The 22860-nt window shown below is 39.4% G+C and overlaps 1 protein-coding gene across 2 annotated transcripts in view; it reads right to left on the bottom strand.

Moving 5' to 3' along the window:
* Positions 1 to 5646: 5646 nt before the first annotated feature.
* The window catches only part of BCAS2 (BCAS2 pre-mRNA processing factor), a 21612-nt gene continuing 4398 nt past the window's right edge, over positions 5647 to 22860 (bottom strand). The window contains exons 3-7 of one of the 2 annotated variants that reach the window (XM_004380379.2): positions 18321 to 18391; positions 13028 to 13189; positions 8688 to 8738; positions 7992 to 8072; positions 5647 to 5987 (exon numbers count right to left, since the gene is read on the bottom strand). In XM_004380379.2, coding sequence (XP_004380436.1) covers positions 5861 to 5987; positions 7992 to 8072; positions 8688 to 8738; positions 13028 to 13189; positions 18321 to 18391 — 492 coding nt within the window. In that variant the 3' untranslated portion in view covers positions 5647 to 5860. The remainder of the gene's footprint in view (positions 5988 to 7991; positions 8073 to 8687; positions 8739 to 13027; positions 13190 to 18320; positions 18392 to 22860) is intronic. The other variant, XM_023734899.1, reaches the window with a different exon arrangement.

The raw sequence follows: 22860 nt of genomic DNA, 5'->3' as shown, positions 1-22860 counted from the left end.
CCAAGGCCACGTCATAAAAGGTAATATAGCTTCTCTTGGGCTCTCTCTGACACTAGTCTTTGGAGCCCTAGCTGATATACAAGAAGTCTGGCTACCATGAAGCCACCATGCTGGAGAGACCACATAGACACAGAAAGTGAGATGTCCAATGATCCTCAACTATTTCATCCCCCAGCTGTTTGAATATACTATGGACTGCCAGAAGAACGAACAAATCTGTCTTGGAAGAAATACAGCCAGATTGCTCCTTAGAAGCAAGGACAGCAAGACTTCATCTCACATACTTTGGTCCCTGGAGAAGGACATCATGCTTGGTAAAGTAGATGGTCAGTGAAAAAGAAGACCCTCAGTGAGACGGATTGACACAGTGGCTGCAACAATGGGCTCAAGTGTAACAATTGTGAGGATTGGGCAGTGTTTCGTTCTGGTGTACACAGGGTTGCTATGGGTCAGAATCAACTTGATGGCACCTAACAACAACAATAACAGTTGTTTGAGTTGTCCCAGTCAAGGTGCTAGATATGAGTAGAGAACTCCAGTCCCAGCCACCATCTGACTACAACTACAAGAGAAACCCTGAATAAGGACTCTCTACCTGGTCCAGTCAACCCCCAGAACTGTGAAAGTTAGTACTTTATAATTAGTATATATTGTTTTATATCATTAAATTTGGAGTGGCAGAAATAGATGATTGGAACAGAAGCGGGGGGGAGGAGGAAAAGGAGAGCGAGAGAAAGAAAGGGAACAAAAAGTACATTTTTGATAAAAATCAAAATATCTCACACTTCCAGATTTCAAACCATACTACAAAGCTGCACTAATTAAAACAGCCTGGTACTGGTATAATAATAGACATTTAGACCAATGGAATAGAATTAAAAGTCCAGAAATAAATCCATACATCTATGATCAACTGATTTTCGACAAGGGTGCTAAGTCCATTCAATGGGGAAGGAAGAGTCTTTTCAATAAATGGTTCTAGGACAACTAGATTTTCACATGCAGAGAAATGAATCAGGATCCATGCTTCACACTATACACAAAAACCAATTCAATATGGATCAAGGACCTAAACGTGAAAACTAAAACCATAAAACTCTCAGAAGAAAATGTACGGGGCAAGGCTATGGGACCTCGTGTTTAGCGATAGATTATCAGATATGATTACCAAAAGCCTGAGCAGCAAAGTCAAAATAGATAGATGGGACCTCATAAAAATTAAATACTTTATGTACCTCAAAGGACTTGATCAACAAAGTGAAAAGACAACCTACAGATTGGGAGAAATTTTTCAGGTACATGTACCATATAAGGACCTAATATCCAATATATATCTAAAACTTCTACAACAACAAAAAGACAAACAACCGAATCAAAAAACAGGCAAAGGACTTGGACAGTTCACCAAAAAGGATATTGAAATTGCCAACAAGCGCATGAAAAGATGGTCAACATCATTAGTCATTACCCAAAGAACCCATTGCCTTCAAGTCAATTTCAATTCATAGTGACCCTTGACAGAATAGAACTGTCTTATAGGGTTTCCAAAGCTGAAATCTTTACGGAAGCAGACCGCCACATCTTTCTCTCGCAGAGCGGCAGATGGGTTTGAACCACTGACCTTTTGGTTAGCAGTCAAGCACTTAACCGCTGCGCCAGCATGGCTCCTTCATCAGCCATCACGCATTAAAACCAAACCCGCCATCAAGTCAATTCTGACTCATAGCGACCCCATAGGGTTTCCAAAGCTATAAACCTCTACAGAAGCAGACTGCCACATTTTTCTCCTGCGGGCCCACTGGTAGTTTTGAACCACTGGGGCAGTTCTACTCTGTCCTATAGGGTCGGTATGAATCGCAATCGACTCAATCGCAACGGGTTTGGTTTCTTCTTTTTGACCTTTCAGTTAGCAGTCCATCGCTTTAACCACTGCGTCATCTGGGCAATGCACATCAAAACTACAATGAGATATCATCTCATCCTCATTACAATGGCAATGATAAAAACAAAAAACTGATGTTGACAAGGTTGTGGAGAAACTGGAACCCTCATCCATTGCTGGTGGGAATGTAAAATGCTGCAGCCACTGTGGAAAAGAGTTTAGTGGTTCCTCAAAAAGTTGAACATAAAATTAACATATGACATAGTAATCCAATCCTAGGTATATACTCAGCAATGAAGGCAGGCATGCAAACAGAAACCTGTACACCAATGTTCATTGCAGCACTTTTTACAATGCCAAAAGGTGAAACAGAAATGTCCATCAACAGCTGGAGGAATAAGTAAAATGTGGTATATATACACAATGGAATATTATGCAGCCATAAAGAGAAATGAAGTTTGGATGCATGCCACAACATGGATGAACATTGAAAACATACTGAAAGAAGTCAGTTGCAAAAGAACAAATACTGTATGAATGTCAGTTATATGGAATAAGCAAATATATAGAAACCAAAGATTATTAACGGTTACCAGGTGTGGGAGGGAGAGAGGAGCAGGACTTTGTTTGGTGGCATTGAGCTTATATTAATGGTGGTGAAATGTTTTGGAGGATATTGATGGTTGTAGAATACAAAAAACGTAATCAACTTCACTGAGTTGTAAATGTGGAAGTTGTGTTGGCAGATGTTTTGTTTTCATCCCATTGAAAAAGAGAAAAAATTAAAAATCAATTTTAAAAAATTACAAAGGATACTGTGATTAAAACATTTAAGACAAATAAATACACTAGTGAACTTGATGGTAACTGAGCGATTTCTCTCATATCGGGTAGGAAGGTCAATTTCTCTTGAAGTTGATAAACAAGGGTGATCATTCCATGCTTATCTCTGCCCAATATTTTTCCCTAGGAAGATGATAAAGATCCCAATCCAAACTGTATATTTTGAGGTAAACATTACAAAAACCATGTCTTTTGCAGCATGTTAAATCCCTTCAGAAAGGCTTGGGTATTTTATCTTACGGACCTTGTTTAAATTAGGACAATTTATCTTATGATAGAAAACCCAACAAAGTCACATGAACAGAATAAACAATTTATTGGCTCACATGTTGAGGGTAGGGCTAGCTAACTGGCTCCGGCAGTTCACCCAATGTTACATAGACTTGGTTTTCTTTTAGATTTGTTGGGGTCACCCTCAAACTTCCTGTGGTTATTTATGAATAACTCATAGATGAAGCAAAATTTAAGGAGTATGATCAGTCTAAAGAAATAGAACCATTAGCCTTATTTAGTGGTTTGTCATCTACCACAGCTGCTGCTTTTTATGGAATAATACCCTGAATTTGGTACACCAAACTCACCTGGGACAAGGAAATTTGAAGCTTCTGCAAGCCAGTTGCTGAGATCTACTAGCAAACAGTCCAAACAAGTCATTGGAGAGACAGGAGTTTGGCAAGGAGCAGGGACTACCTAGAGACTAGTCTCAGGAGGGAAGGGCTGGAGGAGATATAACTTAAGGTTGAGTAGAAGGTACAGCCAATTGGATTATAGTGTATAGTGGAATGAATCCCCCCACGGGGCAAGAACATAGTTTAAAAAAAATAGTAATTCGAAAGATTCCAACATTTGGTACACATGGCAGTCACTTCAGGTTATGGCTCTAAACCAGCATCCCTCTGTTCACAAGGTGGTCTTTACCCTCTTCCAATTCACAAGTTTTGTTCTAGCACTCACCTTACTTCTTCCAAGAACACGCTTCTCAATTCAACACACGTAGTTCAAATGAGGCTGAATCTCACTGGGGAGAAAGGGGCTGGGGACAGGAAATGGTGGAATTTGGTGTGACAGAATAGTCATGTCTACCAGGGGAAGGACCTTTCTAGCATTGCAGACCCATTTATCTGATCTGATTTATCATTTATCTGATAATTATACTTTGTTTAAAAATGTATGCACACACACAAAATTTTACACATACAATTGGAAGCTCATGGAACCCTTGGAGCCCATTCATGGACTGCTAGCCAGTTATGAACAGTTAGTGTATACCCTTTCAGATATTGGTCTTATGATGGAAAGTTGTTTTCGTTTTGTGTATGAATTCCTGAACAAGTTTTGAGGATGGGGCAGATGCTCTGGAAAGCTAGAACACAGAAAAATCCTAGATCATGTTAGTTATTTTTTCCCTTTAGTGTTGCTAACTTTGAAAGGTGTATTATCAACCTGCCTTAAAACAAAAAAAAGAAAAAAAACTTAACATTTTTAAAATTATAATTCATTTTTTCCCTGTCATCATAAAAAAATGTATAATAAGTACTACCCCCATCAATAGTTTTGACACACCATTCGAACTTCCCTGGGATTTAGACCACTGGAATATATTTTGGATGCCGATTCTCAGTTTTTGAAGATTTATTTCGTCACTATAATTTACCTTTTTTGACACTGTTGTATATGCAATATACTTCTCTAATTTTATTTTCCACTGCAACTGAGCAGTCAGCCAAGTAGATCAAGACTACTGAGCTTCCAACTGAGGATAATGATTTGCCAATTTCCAGTAATTTTTATTAAAAAAGGGCAATACAAGAAAATAGACGATCAATTATATAAACCGTTGTTAGTTGCTGTTGATTCTGACTCATGGTGACCCTACATGTGCAGAGCAGAATGGCTCCACAGGGTTTTCAATGCTGTTACCTTTTGGAAGCAGATTGCCAGACCTGTCTTCCAAGGTGCCACTGGGTGGGTTCTAACTGCCAACCTTTCTAATATTCAAGCACCTAACCATTTGTACCACCCATGGACTCCATAATACTGCTATACAAAAGATGGGCAAAACTGAACTTTTGGCTGGCATCAGCTCCATCTTACAATATCATGCAATATGTTTGACAGCCTATGTCTGAAAGTCTGAGTGACAAAGTATACAATGCTTAAAAACATGGTTTTAAGAAACCATAAATATTATACAAATTGTTCTGTAACCTGCTTTTCTTAAACACGTACCTTCAAAAGCCTTGACCATTATTACAGGTTACAAAGTTCCAAGTGAATCTTGTATTATTATTGATAAGCATCTTTTCCTGTTTTCTGGAGGGGTATTCACTGCTCACTGATTTATAAAAGGTCTTTGTACATTAAGATTATTTATCCTTTGATATGCTGCAAATATTTTTTCTCAATTGGGTGGCAATCTTCTACAAACACAAAACTCTGGCACTAAACTATCTGAGTTAAAACCTGGCTCTGACACTTTCCAGCTATACAACTTTGGCAAGTTCCTAAATGGTATCTGTTACATGTCTGTAAACAGGAACAACAGCACCTGTCTCCTAAGATTTTTGTGAGGATCAAATTATTTTTATTCATGTAGGTTTAATTCCTCTACCCAAAGTGCTCAGAACAGCGATCAGCACAAGTTAAGCGTTATGTAACTGTCGATGATGATGATGTAGCTGATGACAAGAAGACACTGCATTTCTGAAGTCTTGTCTGGTAATCAAAAATTTATTTAGAATTACCTCTGTAGTAGACAAAGGTATGAACCAAAAGCTTCCAAATTCTTGTACGTGCTGAAAGTTTTCCATAAAGATTTCTTGGATGCAAATTAAGACCCAGGTGGTCAAAATTTATTCTGTGTCAGAGTATTATTCGAAAGTCCTATTTATCTTGAAAAAAAGCTTCCCCTCACCCAAGGCTATAAAAATACTACCAAGTTGAAATTTTTTATTTTGCTAAAACAATAGAGAAATAATACAACAGTTCACACATTCTATGGTTTCTATACATTTAACCACCAATGATTTCCATAAGATGCTGCTGCCCTCCGTGGTTCAGAAGTAGTTCAGATGCCTGATATTCTGTGAAAGCTCAACTCTCCCTTCTCTTTACCCACCAAATTCACTTTTCTTTTTAAAAGTCTTGTCGAATGTTTTCTTTGTTTGCCTCTCCATGTTGCTGCTTAATTTGATAGATTTCATTTTCTAGCTGTACAATAGTCCGTTCAATCTCATAATTCTTACTAACCAGGGATACCCAACTAGAACAGAAAAAAAGGGAAAAATTACCCAACATAAAATTTCTTTTGGAAGATTTTATGGTATATACATTTTCGCTAAGTATCATAACGCAAACCTTCATTTTTAACTTTCCATTAAAAAATGGAGGCACAATTGAGGGAACTAGGTAAAAGGCACACTGTATCACTCTCTTTTATTTTTTATAACTGCATGTGAAACTACAATTAGCTCAAAAAAAAAGTTTAATTAAAAACAAACAAACAATAAAACCCCGGCAAATTGCGAGTAGCCATCCAAGGCATGATAATTGGTCTCTATTTACCTGAAGCAACAGAGGAAGAAGGAAACCCAGGAATAGGAGGAGGATATGGAATGTGTGGCTAACTGCCTCCATGAACAACTGCCTCCTTTGGCATGAGACCAGAAAAGCTGGATGCTAACATTACTGAACATTTTGATCAAAGATTCTATAGAAGAATCCTGACCAAAAGGGAGAATGTGTAGAATAGAATTTCAAATTCTCATGGACTCTATAGACTTTCTGGAGCCAAGGGGGCTGGAAGAACCCCTGAAACTACTGCCCTGAGATAATCTATAAAACTTAAACCAAAAATATCTCTTCAAAATCTTATTAAAACCAAACAACAGATTAGCTTACCTACTAAAAAATGTCTGCCTTGGGCATTATGCTTTTTTAAGAACTATTCATATGGGACCAAAGTGACAATGGTAACTCAGAAGATTAGATGGGAACCTTAAGGGCAGTGAGTTTATGTTAATGGGGGAGGAACAACCCAGAAAAAGAGGGTGAGAATGGTTGCACAACTCAAAGAATATAATCAACGTCACTGAATTGTACATGTAGAAACGGCTGAATTGGTTTATGTTTTGCTGTGTATATTCTCAACAACAACAAAATAAAAAAAAAGGCAAATTGGACACAGTTGAGAACTGGTAAAACAGAAGAGACATAGAAGACAGGGTGATGGAAGACAGTGTTTAAATTGGATTAACAGAAAAGGAGAGAAAATAGGGCAATATTTAAAGAGATAATGGTGGAGAACTTTCTAAAACTAAAAACAAAACAAAACAACAACAACCCACAGATTCAAGGAGCCTTCACCCTCTCCATCAAAAAAATCTCTAGGACAAATAAAAACAAACACATGCCCGCACACACATCTATATATATAAGATTAGCTTGAAAAAAAATGTGGAAGGATACACAATAGACTGATAACATGGGGTACATGGGCATGGAGGTGGAGGGGAGGGTGGAGCAAGGAGAATGATGTGGGTTATGAAGGCAGGAAGGGCAGGGATATAGCAAAGCAAAAAGGAAAGAAATAACAAAAAATCATGATGATATGTAGGGATTTAAGGAGCCCTGGTGGCAATGGTTAAGTCCTTAGCTGCTAACAAAAAGGTTGGTGGTTGAAACCCATGCAGCGGCTCCACTGGAGAAAGATCTGGCGATCTGCTCCTGTAAACAGCACATCCTAGAAAACCCTATGAGACAGTTCTACTCTGTTACATGGGGTTGCTGTGAGTTGAAATTGACTCGAAGGCACCTAACAACATGTAGGGATTTGTATAAACTGATTTGTGTGTGCAGATGTAGAAGGACATTTTAAAAATAGAATGTATAAACAAACAGAAAAAAGAGAGACAGAAAACGTACAGAATCTCCCTCCTGCAAGGTTTAAGAAAAAGACAGATAATTTGTTTTCTTCTTTTTAAGTGGAGAATATAAGTAGAATCTGATTCAGAACCAGAAACAGCAGACTGAAAACAGGGCTCTCTAAGACCAGGATCATTTAGAAGTAGTTCAACTCTTGTTTATAACTCTCTCACTGCCTTCTAAGCTGACACGTCAGATAGGAGCAGAGGCAATGAAGGGTCGGATCCAGAAAGTACCACTCCTTTGATACTGTGGCATCACATTCGAACACTAATCATATTATTGAATCTTGACATTAAAAATGTACTAAGCAACTAAAAAAGACTGAATTGTAGATACTTACGTTGACTCCATTTCTCTCAATTTAGACCCAGCTGTTAGTTGCATGTTCTTTCGCTGCCAGTTTAAATCTTGAATATGTTTCCTGTAGAAAATTATTTATACAACCCAATTACACTTTAATGGAAGACTAAAAGGAACAGAAAAATCAATAATCAACACAAGACAGTATCTTTAACCCCTTAAGAACATATATATGTATATATATAGTTATAAACTAATTCCAGAAATTTGCTAATTATTTTTCAGTTAAAAATTTGATAAAACACGTGACAAATTAACACACACACATTAAATTCGAGAGCCCCGCTTCCCATGCTGTCCTCCTCCCCGGTAAGTGTTGTTCAGTTTGGTGAGCATCTATCCACGCTCTTTTCTATTATGTGTATGTGCACAGAGAGATTAGTTTATTACATACAATCAGACTACATGTTATTTACTCTAGAACTTTTCTCCCTTCTAAAAATGCCTTTTCTATGTCTTCAGACTTACAAGGTGCAAATGACCTGGCAGAGATGTTTTTAGATTTCAGGCCTATTTCTCCTCCACTCAGTGCAAACTCTGTCAGAAGCTGGACAAAGAGTAGATCAATCTTTTACTCTCATGTGACTGTAATCTCACAGATTTCTTTTTCTTCCACTCTCATTGTATTTATTACAGGTTCACCTAAACTTTACTCAAAATAACAGGAACAATTTACCTTAACTTCTGGAGCTCTTTCTGGGCATGTTCAATCATATGAACTAGATTTCTAAAGAAGGAAAAGAGGTTAAGGTACAATTAAAACTTATTCGTACCAACTAAAAGTGAATTATCTGGTTGATGCAAAGTTAAGTATTTCTGCTAAAAGCAGTTAATATTTATTGAGATTTCTATGCCAAGCACCATGTTAGATACTTTATATTGTTGTTGTTAGTTGCTGCTGAGTCGGCCCCCAGTTCATGGTGACTCCATGCAAAATGGCACTGGACCATTGTAATCCAGAGGATTTTCACTGGCTGATTTTCAGAAGTAGCTCACCAAGCCTTTCTCCTTAATCTGTCTTAGTGTGAAAACTCTGCTGAAACCTGTTCAGCATCATAGCAACATGCAAGCCTCCACGGGCAGACAAGCAGTGGCTGTGTTTGAGGTACACTGACTAGGAATGAACCTAGGTTGCCTAGAAGGCGAGAATTCTACCACTGACCACCAATGCCCTTCATAAATATTTGTTGTGTGCTGCCACATTGATTCTGACTCATATATGAGCATAAGTTATAAATACTAGCTAATTTAATTTTCACAGGAATTCTTTGAGGTAAATATAACACCTGACCCAAGCCATATTTTCAATTGCCTCATATGCATGTGAAAGCTGGACAATGAATAAGGAAGACCAAAGAATTGATGAATTTGAATTATGGTGTTGTTGAAGAATGACGAATATACCATGGACTGCCAGAAGAACAAACAAGTCTTGGAAGAAGTACAGCCAGAATGCTCCTTGGCAGGGAGAACGGTGAGACTCTGTCTTACATAATTTGGACATGTTATCAGGAGGGACTAGTCCCTGGAGAAGGCCATCATGTTTGGTAAAGCAGAGGGTCAGTGAAAATGAGGAAGACCTTCAACAGGATGGACTGACACAGTGTCTACAACAATGGGCTCAAACATAGCAAAGACTGTGAAGATGGCGTAGGACCAGGCAGTGTTTTGTTCTGTTGTTCACAGGGTCACTATGAGTTAGAACTGACTTGACGGCACCCAACAACAACAATAATTTCACATGTGAAGAACGAGGTATGTGTCAGAGCTGGATCCTTATCCAAGTCTTTTCAACTCTAGAGCCCAGATACCCTGATTTTGAGCACTTAAGTCACTTCTTAAAACTGTCATGACTTCTTTTCATGGATGGAAAATACCTAATATGGGTACACCCATTTAGACACCGTTTTACCTCTGTATCTACATCTATCTTACCACTCTCCCCTCCTGTCTACTGCTAACTAGAGAGAGGAGATGAAAAGAAAACTGTTGTGGAAGGCTGGAGATACAGACTTCTGTCCAAGTCTGCTCTGACCAGCACAGGGAAAGTTTACTGATACAGAGTACTATATGATTATTATTAAAGAACAGATTCAATAGTAGACTTCAATTTTTCTTTTTAAAATAGCAGCTTTATTGAGATATAATTCACATACTGTATCAATTTCCTTTTAAGGCAGTAGATCAATCATCTTCCTGGTCCATTTCAACCTATCTGGCTCTGCTGTGCTCTTGCTCTGGATTCAATATTGTTTGCTGACCTTTGTGACTCAAATTTCCTGCTGCTCACCCGAGTTACTCTATCTCTGACTGCTTTCCCTTCACTAACTGTAATTCTCTCAAGAGTCAGTCTTTACACAGCTGTGCCTCCCTAGGTTTTCCCTCAGCTCATCCCAATTCATGTGGCTTCAATCACCACTCTATGCAGAGGACTATCTAATTTAGTACTCAGGGGACACTGAGCTTCTGTTAAGGGTGATGAAAAAATCTGGAATAGATAAGGGTGATGGTTGAACAACATGATGAACATAATTTAATGTCACTGAACTGTACACGTGAAGAGTGTTGAAATGGAAAATGTTTTGTTACATATTTACCACAATTAAAAAAAAAAATTAGTACTCTATTTCTGGCCTCTGACCATTAGCTGGGAGTTTTCCTTTGATGATCTCTTCCTGAAGCCTAGTATATTTGTTGTCTTCACCCTTTGTGATGGTTTATGTTATGGATCAACATGGCTAGGCTATGATTCTCAGCAGTTCGGCAGATACTGTGTAATCATCTCCCATTCTGTGATCTGATGTGAGCAGCCAATCAGTTGGAAAAGAAGCTTCCTTGTGGGTGTGGCACACACCCCGTGATATGAATGGATATTCTGGCAAAGCTTACTCTCTTTCACTTTTGTTTTTGCTTGGCCTCTGGTTCTCGGAAACCAGAAACCTTCAGCCTGCCACCTGACCTGCAGATTTTGGATTCACCACCACCTGCAACCATGTGAACCAGTGGGAGCCTTCAGCCTGCTGCCTGACCCACAGATTTGGGACTTGCCAGCCCCCACAACTGCATGAGCCATTTCCTCATAACTGCGTGAACCATTTGCTTGACGTAAATTTCTATCTATGCGACACTGGTTTTCCTCCTCTAGAGAACCCAGACTAAGACACCCTTCTTCTATCTTCTTTCTCAAGCATATAGGTCCCCCTTCAAGTACAGCGAACAAACTTCTAAATGAACCAGACTCCACTGTTATCACAGGAGTCAGAAGATGTGAGTTCCAGTCCCAGCTCTGCCCTAAACAGCTATATGTCCTTAGATGAGTCACTTGACATCACTGCAGCTATGCCTATTTATTTGTAAAATCAGGGGCTGACCCTGAAGATTTCTAAAGGTTTCTCTTTAGTAATAAAGTTCTAAGGTGCAAGTACAGCATTTTCTCCTTATTAATGAAATACTATTTCTGCAGCAGTCCTGCACCAAGACCGTCTTAGGGCTAAAAGTTTTTTGTCCAGTATGTATGAGACCTTCAAAGCCTTGCATGAGGGAAGAAAATTTACTTTGATAAGATACAGTACACCTCCTCTGGAGAAGTGTCCACTGGGATTGGAGGAAACAAAATATGCTCTGAAGAAAAGTTAAATACTACAGAGTACTATGCGGTTAAATGAAAAACAAATGATGAGCATAGTAATTAGTATACTAACTCAGAGAAGGACAGATTATTATAGGCAGTATTTCAATCAGGGAAGACAAGCAAGCAGACTCAAGTTGGGTCTTGAGTTGAATTTGAGTAGAACCAGAAGGAGGCAAGGCATGAGCAAAGATCTAGAGGCAGGGTTTATGATCATTTCTAGAGAGAGGACTCATTTGGCTCAAGTGAAAATCTAACAAATGAAGTTGGGAAGGCTTTGCATACCATGTTAAACAGTCTGGACCTTACCCTGCAGGTAATGGGGAATTACTAAAGGTTTCCAGGTGGCTGAGTAACAAGTTGAAAGCAATGTTCTTTGTAATTCAGTGTTCTTTCCCCTACATCCATGTTTTGCACCATTCCTGGAATGCTCCTTCTCCTCTAAATATCCAAATCTCGGACTTCTTTAATGACCCTCATTCTTAGTGTCCCTCTCTGAATCTCGATAGTTTATACACCATAGCACACAATGTAGCACTTGCCCCTACACCACCAAAAACAGACTAGTGGTTATTTTGCACAGGACATCTTGTATCCTCAACTAGATAAAGCTTCTTGAGAACAAGCATCACATATTTTCCACTCTGTGAAACACAGATGTGTTTTTGATTGAACTGTCTCATAAATGTCTTAATAACCCTGATTGCATTCTTTCTTTTTTCCCTCTTCAACATATTCACAAAAGAAAGCAAATTGTTTCTTGTGCAGTATTTCCCAAATTCTGGATTCTGCCCACTGGACCCATGTTGCCACAGAAAGATAAAACACTTCTCTGAAGATGTGAGAAAAGGTATTTATCATTTTGTAGTTTTGCTTTACTTTATACTGTTATGTTTTAGGAAACACACTCTAGCAAATAGTTTTACATACAGTCATGAAGTTTAGTAGCCTTTTCTCTCTTAAATTGTTCGGAGACTCGAGAACTTAGGCTGAAAGGGACCAAAGACATAATCTAACCCTCAATCTTTACTAATAAGGAAACTGAAGTCTAGATAGATAATAACAGAAATAGGAGTTCAGAGGCTAGTTCTGGCAGCAAAATCCTTTCTAGGGTAATTCTCCAGTTAAAAGGAATCACCAGATTTAGAATTACATTCCACCAAATAGTAATCTGTAAATCACACTTCCGTATTCTTGAACTTTGAGGTGGGTCTCAAAGCAGTGGTCTTTCACATGGGTTTTAGGGGCATGGGCCCAAGACAAAGTCTAGCTATACTTATTTTCATCCCACTTCCCTTAGCCTGATCCCTTCCCCACTTTAAAAAATAACAAAACTGGGACTGGAATGGGTTTTAAACAAATAAAGTAAACAAAGAAAAGCTTCTTACTCATTATATACTTTCCAGGCATTGCATCCATGCTGTGACATTAGTTCCAGATTCTCAATTCGAACTGCTTGATGTTCTAACTGGGCCATAGAATTATTTACACATTCTTGCCATGCAGTAATATCATTTTTCTGACCTGAGGAAGGGGCTGGAAGCTCATATCTAAAATTAAACAGCAAAAAAGGAAAACAAAATCATATATTCCCCCAAACCTTCATTCTTCCTAACAGAATGTCCATGGGTCTAAACACACTATAAATACCACAAAGACTGAAAATAAGATGCAGACCTCCCAATAAGAAGAAACCTCTTTATCCTAAGAATCAATTTACAAATAAGATTTAAAATCATTATATACAATAGCAAAAAATTATTCACTTCAATATCAATGCAAGGAAACTAAATAAGCTATAACATTCACAAGAAGTACTGTTAGAGTAACTATTAAATGATGTTACAGAATACTTAATAACATTAAGACATCTGTAATATATTAAGGGAAAAAAGTAGAATACAGTAAACTATGCTACCACATTTGTAAAACACACACACACCTCTAGAGGAAAAGATGGGAAGGATATAACAATTCTTTGCATCTGGACCTCACTTTGTATTATCCCTTTCTTCAACATTCCCAGTATAATTGGCAAATACACACCTCAGCAAGAAATATATTTTACACTGTGATCCAGTACACAAATATACGTAACTAAAGTTTCACAAAATATTTACTTTTACATGCAATGCACTCTGATATATCCTATTCTACTTCCTTTAAATAAAGTGCTGGTAGTACCTTACTTCACAACCCACTGCTTAATGGGTCATTATAGTTTGAAACATACTTCTGTAAAGGAGTTGCTATCATTATAAAAACCATTAGAGCAGAGGCAACAAAAAATGGGAGACTTGAGGAGTCCCAGAAGTTGTCTACCTCATAGCTCTGTCCTGTCTTCATCACTCAGGCCAGATAGGAAAACAGAGAACAAGAAAAGAAATCCTAGTCCCCTGGTATGATGGTCAATGTCGTGTCACCTTGGCTAGGCTATGATTCTCAGTGATTTGGCAGATGCCATGTAATCACCTTCCATCACGTGATCTGATGTGAGCAGCCAATCAACTGAAAGGAGAGTTTCCTTAGGGGTGGGGCCTGCCTCCAGTAAGTGGATGTTCTGGCAAAGGTCACTCTTTCTCAGTCCTGTACTCCTCTCCTTGCCTAACCTCTGGTTCTTGGGATATAAGCCTGTATTACTCTCTGGCCTGCTGCCTGACCTGCAGATTTTGGGTTTGTCAGCCCCTGCAACCACAAGAGCCAGCAGAGGTCTTCAGCTTGTTGCCTGGCCCACAGATTTGACACTTGCCAGCCTCCACAAGTGCATGAGCCATTTCCTTGAAGTAAATTTCTCTCTATATATATTTACGTATGCTTCACTGGTTTTGCTCCTCTTGAGTACCCAGACCAAGACATTTGGTACCAAGAGTGGTTCTAGAGGAACAAAATCTTAAGGATTGAGTTTTCTAAATTGGTTCTCAAGTCTGGCTAGACTTAAACACACGAATGACTCTATTTCCAGTAGGGAAGAGGCCACTGTTAATCCACATTATGATGTGGCAACAGAAATACGAAAAATATCACCACTATTGGATCAAATACTTGTGCGAGACAAGACTCTTCTGGGGGACTGTGTATTTGATGCCTTTCAACACTTCTGTCAAACTGAGAAGCATAATGAAGGTGGCAGGTTGGTCCTACTTTTGGTAGATAAAGTAGAGAAAGAAAAGGTGTGCCACTCCAGCAAGACACCTTCACTACCTTACATCAGTGGTATATAAACTCTCCAACCCTATGTCATATTTAGTACGCAGGGATCTTGATCGTCTTTCCCTTCCATAAGATGTTAACTGGCCCATTACATTGATGACATTATGCTGACTGGATCTAGTAAGGAAGAATTATCAAGTACTCTACACTTATTGGTAAGATATCTGCATGCTAGAGGGTAGGAAATTAACCTGACAAAAAATTCAGGCAGCTCCCACCTCAGTGAAATTTCTAGGGGTCCAGTGAATTGGGGCATGTTGAGCTATTCCTTCTAAAGTGAAGGATAAGCTGTTACATCTGGCTCCTCCTAAAACTAAAACGGAAGCACAAAGCCTGGTGGGACTCTGGATTTTGGAGACAACATATTTTTGCTTCCTGTCCCCATGACCCTATGCCCTGTGGGTCTAGGTGTTACTTCCATAAGAGAGGAATGCTCCCACCAGGAGACACAACACTGATTCCACTGAAGTGAAAGTTAAGAATGTCATCCAGCCACTTTGGGCTCCTTATGCCTATGGATCAATAGGCAAAGAAGGGAGTTATCATACTGGCTGGTGAGATTGATCCTGATTACTAAGGGGAAACTGGATTGATAGTACATAATGGAGGTAAAGAATATTGTGTCTGGAATACAGGAGATGCCCTAGGGCGTCTCTTAGTAGTACCCTGCCCTGTGATTAAAGTCAATGGAAAACTAGAACAACTCAATTCCTATATGACTACTAACGACCCAGACCCTTCAGAAATAAAGTTCTGGGTCACTCCACCAGGCAAAGAACCATGACTAGCTGAGGCGCTTGCTGAGGGCAAAGGGAATACAGAATGGGTGGTGGAAGAAGGCAGCTCTAAGTATCAGCTATCACCATGTGACCAGTTGAAGAAACAACAACTGTAATTGTTATGAGTGTTTTTTTCCTTGTTTTGTGTGTATTTGTGTATATCAAATATCTTTTTTTTTTTTTCACCGTGCTTTAGGTAAAAGTTTACAGAATTAGTTTCTCATTAAACAATTAATACACATATTGTTTTTGTGACGTTGGTTGCCAACCCCACGACATGTTAACAATCTCCCCTTCTCCACTTTGGGTTTCCCACTTCAACTTGTCCAGCTTTCCTCTCCCCTCCTGCCTTCTAGTCCTTGCCCCTGGGCTGGTGTGCCCATTGAGTCTCGTATACGTGGTTGAACTACGTGTGTTATTGTTTTATAGGCCTAATCTTTGGCTGAAGGGTGAACCTCTGGAGTGACTTCAGTACTGAGTTAAAAGAGGGTCCGGGGATCAAATATCTGTCTTCTTCCTTCAATTATGTCATTTCTTATTATAAAATAACAAGATGTAAAAAGGGCCAGAGCATTTTCATTTGTATACACACGTTAGCTTTATCATGTTAGGTGTAAATATGACTTTATAATTGTCTTTATTTAGAGATTATGTATGATTTAAGGAGATGTGTATAGATGCCAAGTTGATAATGGGTGGACTATTATGATTAATGTGAAGTGTCAATTTGGCTAGGCTATGATTCTCAGTGGCTTGGCAGTCACTATGTAATCACCTTCCATTTTGTGATCTGATGTGAGCAGCTGAAAGGGGAGTTTCTTTGGGGGTGTGGCCTGCCTCTAGTATATAAATGGATGTTCTGGCAAACCTCGCTCTTTCTCAGCCCTGCACTCTTCTCATTGCCTGACCTCCAGTTCTTGGGATGTAAGCCTGCATACGTCTCTGGTCTGCTGCCTGACTTGAAGATTTTGGATTTGCCAACCCATGCAACCCCATAAACCAGCAGAGGCCTCCAGTCTACTGAATGACCTGCAGATTTTGGGTTTGTGAGCCCTGCAACCATGTGAGCCAGCAGAGGTCTTCAGTCTGTCACCTGATCCACAGATTTGGGACTTGCCAGCCCCCACAAGTGCGTGAGCCATTTCCTTGAAGTAAATTTATCTCTCTATATACATATACGCTTCACTGGTTTTGTTCCTCTTGAGAACCCAGACTAAGAATACCTAGTTCCAAAGACTCAAGCCCCTCTTATACTATATGCTGAAAGGATAGCCCTGTTGTTCGTGTATCCCATTGTGCTAAATAAGAGGGATGGCGGGCAAATTCCACCTTCATTGTTAACTGCATGGCAAGGATCAGCATAAACCTCCATCCAGTCCTCACCTTCCCACTTCTCCAGCCTTGCTGCCAGGTGCTTTAAGCAGCACTTTCTCTCTGATCCCAGCCAACCAGAGCTGTTTCCAAGCTCACAAGTTAAAAGGACATTATCCTTTAGACCAAGTGCTCATGCAGCCCTTCTGACTCTCACCACCCCGAGTCAGGTCAGAGCATCCAAGGTAAGAGAACACAGTCCTTCAGACTGCCAAATCGGCAGACACCAGCCAGTGCTGGCTCTGACTACCCCTGTGGGTTCACTCCTTCCCTGGAATACCTCACAGATTTTACAGAGGGTATACCATACCAATTTATTATAAACAGAAAAAATACAAAGAGACACATAGGGCAAAGTCTGGGACGGGTCCCAACAAGAGCCTCCATGTTTCCAGGGATAAGTGTCCCTCTCCCGTGCATGATATCTTTTTCCAACCAGGAAGCTCATGGAACTTCCATGCTTAGGGCCTTTATTTAGCCTCACTGCGTAGTTATGATTGGGACATCAGTGAATATGCATGACTGACTAAATCATATCCCTCGCCCTTCCTGAAGTTAGCTGACTAGGTGTGGTCTCTGTGGCCTGGCCAGCCACCACCGGTTTGCACAAATCCTCAAGTGTTGCCTGGAGGTGATAATAAAGGCACTTTGATTACTCGAGAAATTCCAAGGGTTATCTCTTGGGAACCAAAGACAAAGACCAAATTCAGTATTTGGTCACACACCCTCTCTGCTCTGACAGCTTATGTTAATAGTGGTTCTCACAGTTCCATAGTATCTTAGCACTGACAGCAAATTCAGGTGTTAATCAATCCAATTCTCTGTTTTAGAGAAAGTAACAAAGGGTGCCTGTTCCCCACCCCACAAGGGGAAAGGAAGGAGAAACAGTGGTATGGGAGGGGAGATAGTGGAGCCACAGTCAAACTATTAGCCAGGAACCCTACAATTACTAATACTGTCTTTTCTAAGAGTGAAGCAAGAATCATTATAACATTGGTTACACTACATGATTAGGGAAGAACTAGATGACTAATCAGAGATATTTCCTTGGGAATTCTTATATATAAACTTTAAGTCACATTACCATTTTCCTGCTGCTGGAATTAAAAAAATTTTGCACCTTTAAGTAATGGTGCAAAGAACACCTTTCAACATTAAAATAGTATTATATGAACTACTGTTACATGAAAAAACATAAAACATATAAAAATATACAGGAAATTTTTTTCAACATTTACTTTAACATGGTCAAAGCACAGCTTTACTAAGAAATAAAAGTGAACAATGATTGAACCCTGCTGAACCCAGAAACAGGACTTACCGTTTCATACTGAGTAATTCAATTGGTTGTCGAGCAGCCAATCTTTCAAATTCATTTCTCATTATGTCAGTCTGATGTACAAATCAGAGAAATAATTATTTCCAAGATTGTAACTACGAATTGAAATTAGCAATCACCAAACAAATAATGAATCTAACCTACTCGAGTATTTACATACACCATTATCAACTGCCATCAAGTCAACTCTGACTCATGGTGACCCCATGTGTGTCAGAGTAGAATGGCGCTCTACAGCATTTTCAAAGACTGATTTTTCAGGAGATCACCAGGCCTTTCTTCCGAGGTACCTCTGAGTGGACTCAAACCTCCAACCTTTTGGTTAGCAGCCGAATGCATTAACAGTATATGCACCAACCAGTGACTCCTAGGTACTTATACTATCAATTTTAATGTATCATTTCCCTTTCCCTAAGTCCTCTCTGAACTAAATGCTCTTGGGGAACAGGAGCAGAGAACATATGCGCACACACAGCGAATTCATATTTCTTCAATTCCGTACCTAGCTCAGGCAGAAAACGTGGAATATAAATAAGTACTCCACAGAAAAAAGAATCCTAAATCAGTGGTTCTCAATCCCAGCAGCACATCAGAATCAACTGGGGTGCTCTGCAAACAATTCCAATCCTGGCCATCTCTCATCCTTCTCCCCTACTGACATTTAATTGGTCTGAGATGGGGCCTGGATATGGTTATTATCATTTGTTTTTAAGTCACTACTTGATCCTAAAGTAAAGCCAGTGTTGAGAACCATGGATCTAAGTATGCACTGGGGAGGGGGAAAGAGGAGAGAACTTGGGACATAAAATAATTTGCTTTAGGGCTATAAGCCTAAACCTATACTTTCTTTTTGGCTGTTATTTTCATACTTTGCTTTATACAACGGATGGAAGAGGGGGGCAAAAGGAACTGCTTCTGCTATCTGCTCTAGCAGTTTTACTGTTTTCAATGTTCTGACAATATCCTATTCTACTTCTGTTCTGCACATTTCCTACTCCAAGTATAAAGAACTGTTTAAGTACAATATTCATTTATATTAATATCTCATTTATCCCATGTAATTTCAATATACTGTAGGCTTCAACTATCCTTACAACGGAAGACTAAAAAATAAGCAAAAAGGGCCTTCCAGAACTCAAACTTCTGTTTCTAAGTTTTTGAACAGCTTTACTGAGATATAATTCACATACCATACAATCCACCCATTTAAAATACACAATTCAATGACTTTTAGTGTATTCATAGATATGGTCATCCATTACCCATCATCAATTTTAGAACATTTTCAGAAGCTCCCCCCAAAATTCTGCACCCCTTAGCCATCACCTTTCTAATCTCTCATCCCCCCTCCCTCCTAAGCAACCACTAATCTACTTTCTTTTTTTATAGATTTCTTTATTCTGGAAATATGAATGGAATCATATAATATGTGGACTTTTGTGACTGACTTATTTCATTTAGCATAATGGTTTCAAGGTTCATCCATGCTGTAGCATGCATCAGTACCTCATTCCTTTTTATGGTGTTTACCAGTGATCAGCTGATAGACATTTTGGTTATTTCTACCTTTTGGCTATTACGAATAATGCTACTATAGCATTTATGTACAAGTTTTTGTGCAGACATACACTTTCATTTTTTGAATATACACCTAGGAGTGGAATCGCTGGGTCTGTTTAAAAGTTTTGCATCAAGCATTTCTCAATGTAGAAAGCCTTTCTTGGGCTATTGCTAAATTACATACAACTCTAAGAAAGCGTGGCTATCTAGTTTCCTGCAAAAAACTAGGGCATTTTAGCTAGAGGGCTATGCACAATGACAAGGAGTAGCAACTAACACTGAGATAAGAGACAAACTATAAAAATGCTGTGCAAGTGGTCTTGAGCCATGTATCATAGAAACCCTTAGCTAACTCACAAAGACAGTAAGTAACAGATCTGGAATTTTAGCTCAACTCCCTTAGAAGATGGAGCCCACGCTCATGGAGTTCTTGCAAGGATTAAATGAGATCTCATGAAAAGTTCTTTTGGGTATGTCTGGCATACTGTAAGCATCCATTAAATAAAACTGCCTTAGAAGCTCTTCATACATTCAACTGATATTTGGGTTGCTATCATGTGCCAGGAGCCCTGCTGGCATAGTGGTTAAGAGCTTGGCTGCTAACCAAAAGGTCGGCAGTTCAAATCCACCAGCTGCTCCTTGGAAACTCTATGGGGCAGTTCTACTCTGTCCTATAGGGTCACTATGAGTCAGAACCGACTCAATGGCACCTCACAACAACAACAACATCGTGTGCCAGGCACTCTTCTAGGTGATGAAGATACAGTGGTGAAGAGGACAAACAAAGCTGCAGCTCATGGAGCTAACATTCAGCCTCATCTCAGCAGAGAGGCTTTCCTCAAGAATCCAATCTAAAGCAGCCACCCAGTCACTCTACTGCATCACTACTTTCATTCTTTGTATAGCGTTTATGAGTAACCTACTATTTGCTGATTTATCTGTCTGTCTCAGCATGGTAGAATGTTAAGTTCCATGAGGATAGACCTTGCCTATCCTGTTCCCCCATGTGTAGCCCATAACAGATCTTCAAAAATAGTTGTAAAATGAATAAATGGAAGAGTAGTTTCAAGGGCAATTTGAAGAGTGATTAAGTTCTTAGGCATAGTTTCCCATCTAAACAATGGGGATAATAAACATTATTTGTTCATAGGGCTGTTTTGACAACAAAGTGAGCCCAGTACAATATTTAGCTCCTATTACTAAGAAAGGATTAAATAATCAGTATACTAATTATAACGGTAGAAAACATGATGTATTTAAGAGAGCAAAATTCAATAAAGTAAAATAAAATAAATTAAAAAACTGGTTAAAATATTTAAGTTTCAGATATCAGACTTTCAGGCAACATGGCACTATAGTCAGAAGCACCACACTGTCCCTCTGCAGCAAAGATCAGAAAAACTAAATCAAACAGAGTCACACGTCAATCCTGAAACCCTAAGCACCAAATGGAGAGATAAAGAACTCAGCCAAGCACCAAATGGAATAAGAAACTGACCGAGAACAGACAGCGAGGAGAGATACATGCAGAGGTCCCGTATCAGCTACGCAGCACAGATCCACCATTTTGGACTCCTGTCAGAGATCAGCGAACAGGGGGTATAAGAAAGCTTCATGGAGCTTCCAGAAGGAGACAGAACAACCACCTGGGAGTGCCTTCTAGTTGGGCAGTACCACACAGCTTGGAAGCTACTCCCTTACTCTGCGCAGACGCACGGGGACATCCCCGGGGGCATTTCTCTTTTCTTTTTTTTGTTTGTTTTTGGGTATTTTTGTTTCTTTGTTTTGTTTTTTTCTCTCTCTTATTCCCTTTTTGTCTATTTTCATTTCCAGTTTCTTGATTTAGTCATTTTTTTCTTTTATCCTTTTTCTTTTTTTAATTTTTGTTTTTCCTCATTTCTCAGTCTCTCGTCTCTCCACACAAATTGCAAGCTTCCTTAGCAGTCTTTTTTGTGTGTATGTTTTTGGCTCCTGTTCCTCTCTCCTCTCTCTCATGTTTCCCATACCCATCTTAGCTCCACACATCACAATCTACCCCCTCCTTCCTGCCTACCTGCACTGTGCACTGAACATCACACTCCCAAGCAGCCCAGGCAAGGCCTACTGGAACCTGCCCTGCACTGATTCCTGGTCCACACTGTCAGCCCTGGTACGTGCCACAGACAACCCATCCCAGCAACTCCCCTTCAGCTGGACCTGCCCTGCTGTACCATACCTGAGTGACTGACCCTGCCCACTGGAGAAGCAGGTGAAAAGTATTGTGCCCACAGACAAGCAAACAACAAAGAATTCACAGCCCACCTGCTCAGATGAAAACGAATAAAACAAACAAGCAGGATGAAACAAACAAATCTACAATCAATAAACGAGGAAAATAACCACTGAGTGCCCCGAAGACAGCAGACAATATCAAAACATTTACAAAAACAGGACAGGATGGTTCCAGTAGGTGTCCAAAAGAAAACACCAGATGACTTTCCAGTAGAAGAAAAGGCACTAGACCTAACTGATAGGGAATTCAAATCTCTAATATTCAGAATTATCCAAGAATTGAAGCAAAAAGCAGACAAAAATGAGGAAAAAATACACAAATTCACAGAAAAGGCAGACAAATTCATGGAAAATACAGACAAAAAAATGGAAGAATTCAAGGAAATAATACAGGGACAAAATGCCAAAATAAATTCACAACTAGAAAACATACAAAAACAACAATTAGAAATTCAAAAGATAAACAACAAGATTTCAGAAATGGACGTCACAGAAGGGCTGAGGAGCAGGTTTCAAACGATGGAAGACAGGATCAGTGAAATTGAAGACAAACACTTGGATACAACTCTGTTTGAGGAGAAATCAGAAAAAAGAACGAAGAAAAATGAAGAAACCCTGAGAATTATGTGGGATACAATCAAAAGCAAAAATCTGCGAGTGATCGGAGTTCCAGAACAGGGGGAGAAAACAG

Source organism: Trichechus manatus, unplaced genomic scaffold (assembly GCF_000243295.1).
Source record: "Trichechus manatus latirostris isolate Lorelei unplaced genomic scaffold, TriManLat1.0 scaffold00073, whole genome shotgun sequence".
Taxonomy (NCBI): domain Eukaryota; kingdom Metazoa; phylum Chordata; class Mammalia; order Sirenia; family Trichechidae; genus Trichechus; species Trichechus manatus.
The sequence above is the reverse complement of the archived record's forward strand: the minus strand, read 5'-3'. Positions and strand labels throughout refer to the sequence as shown.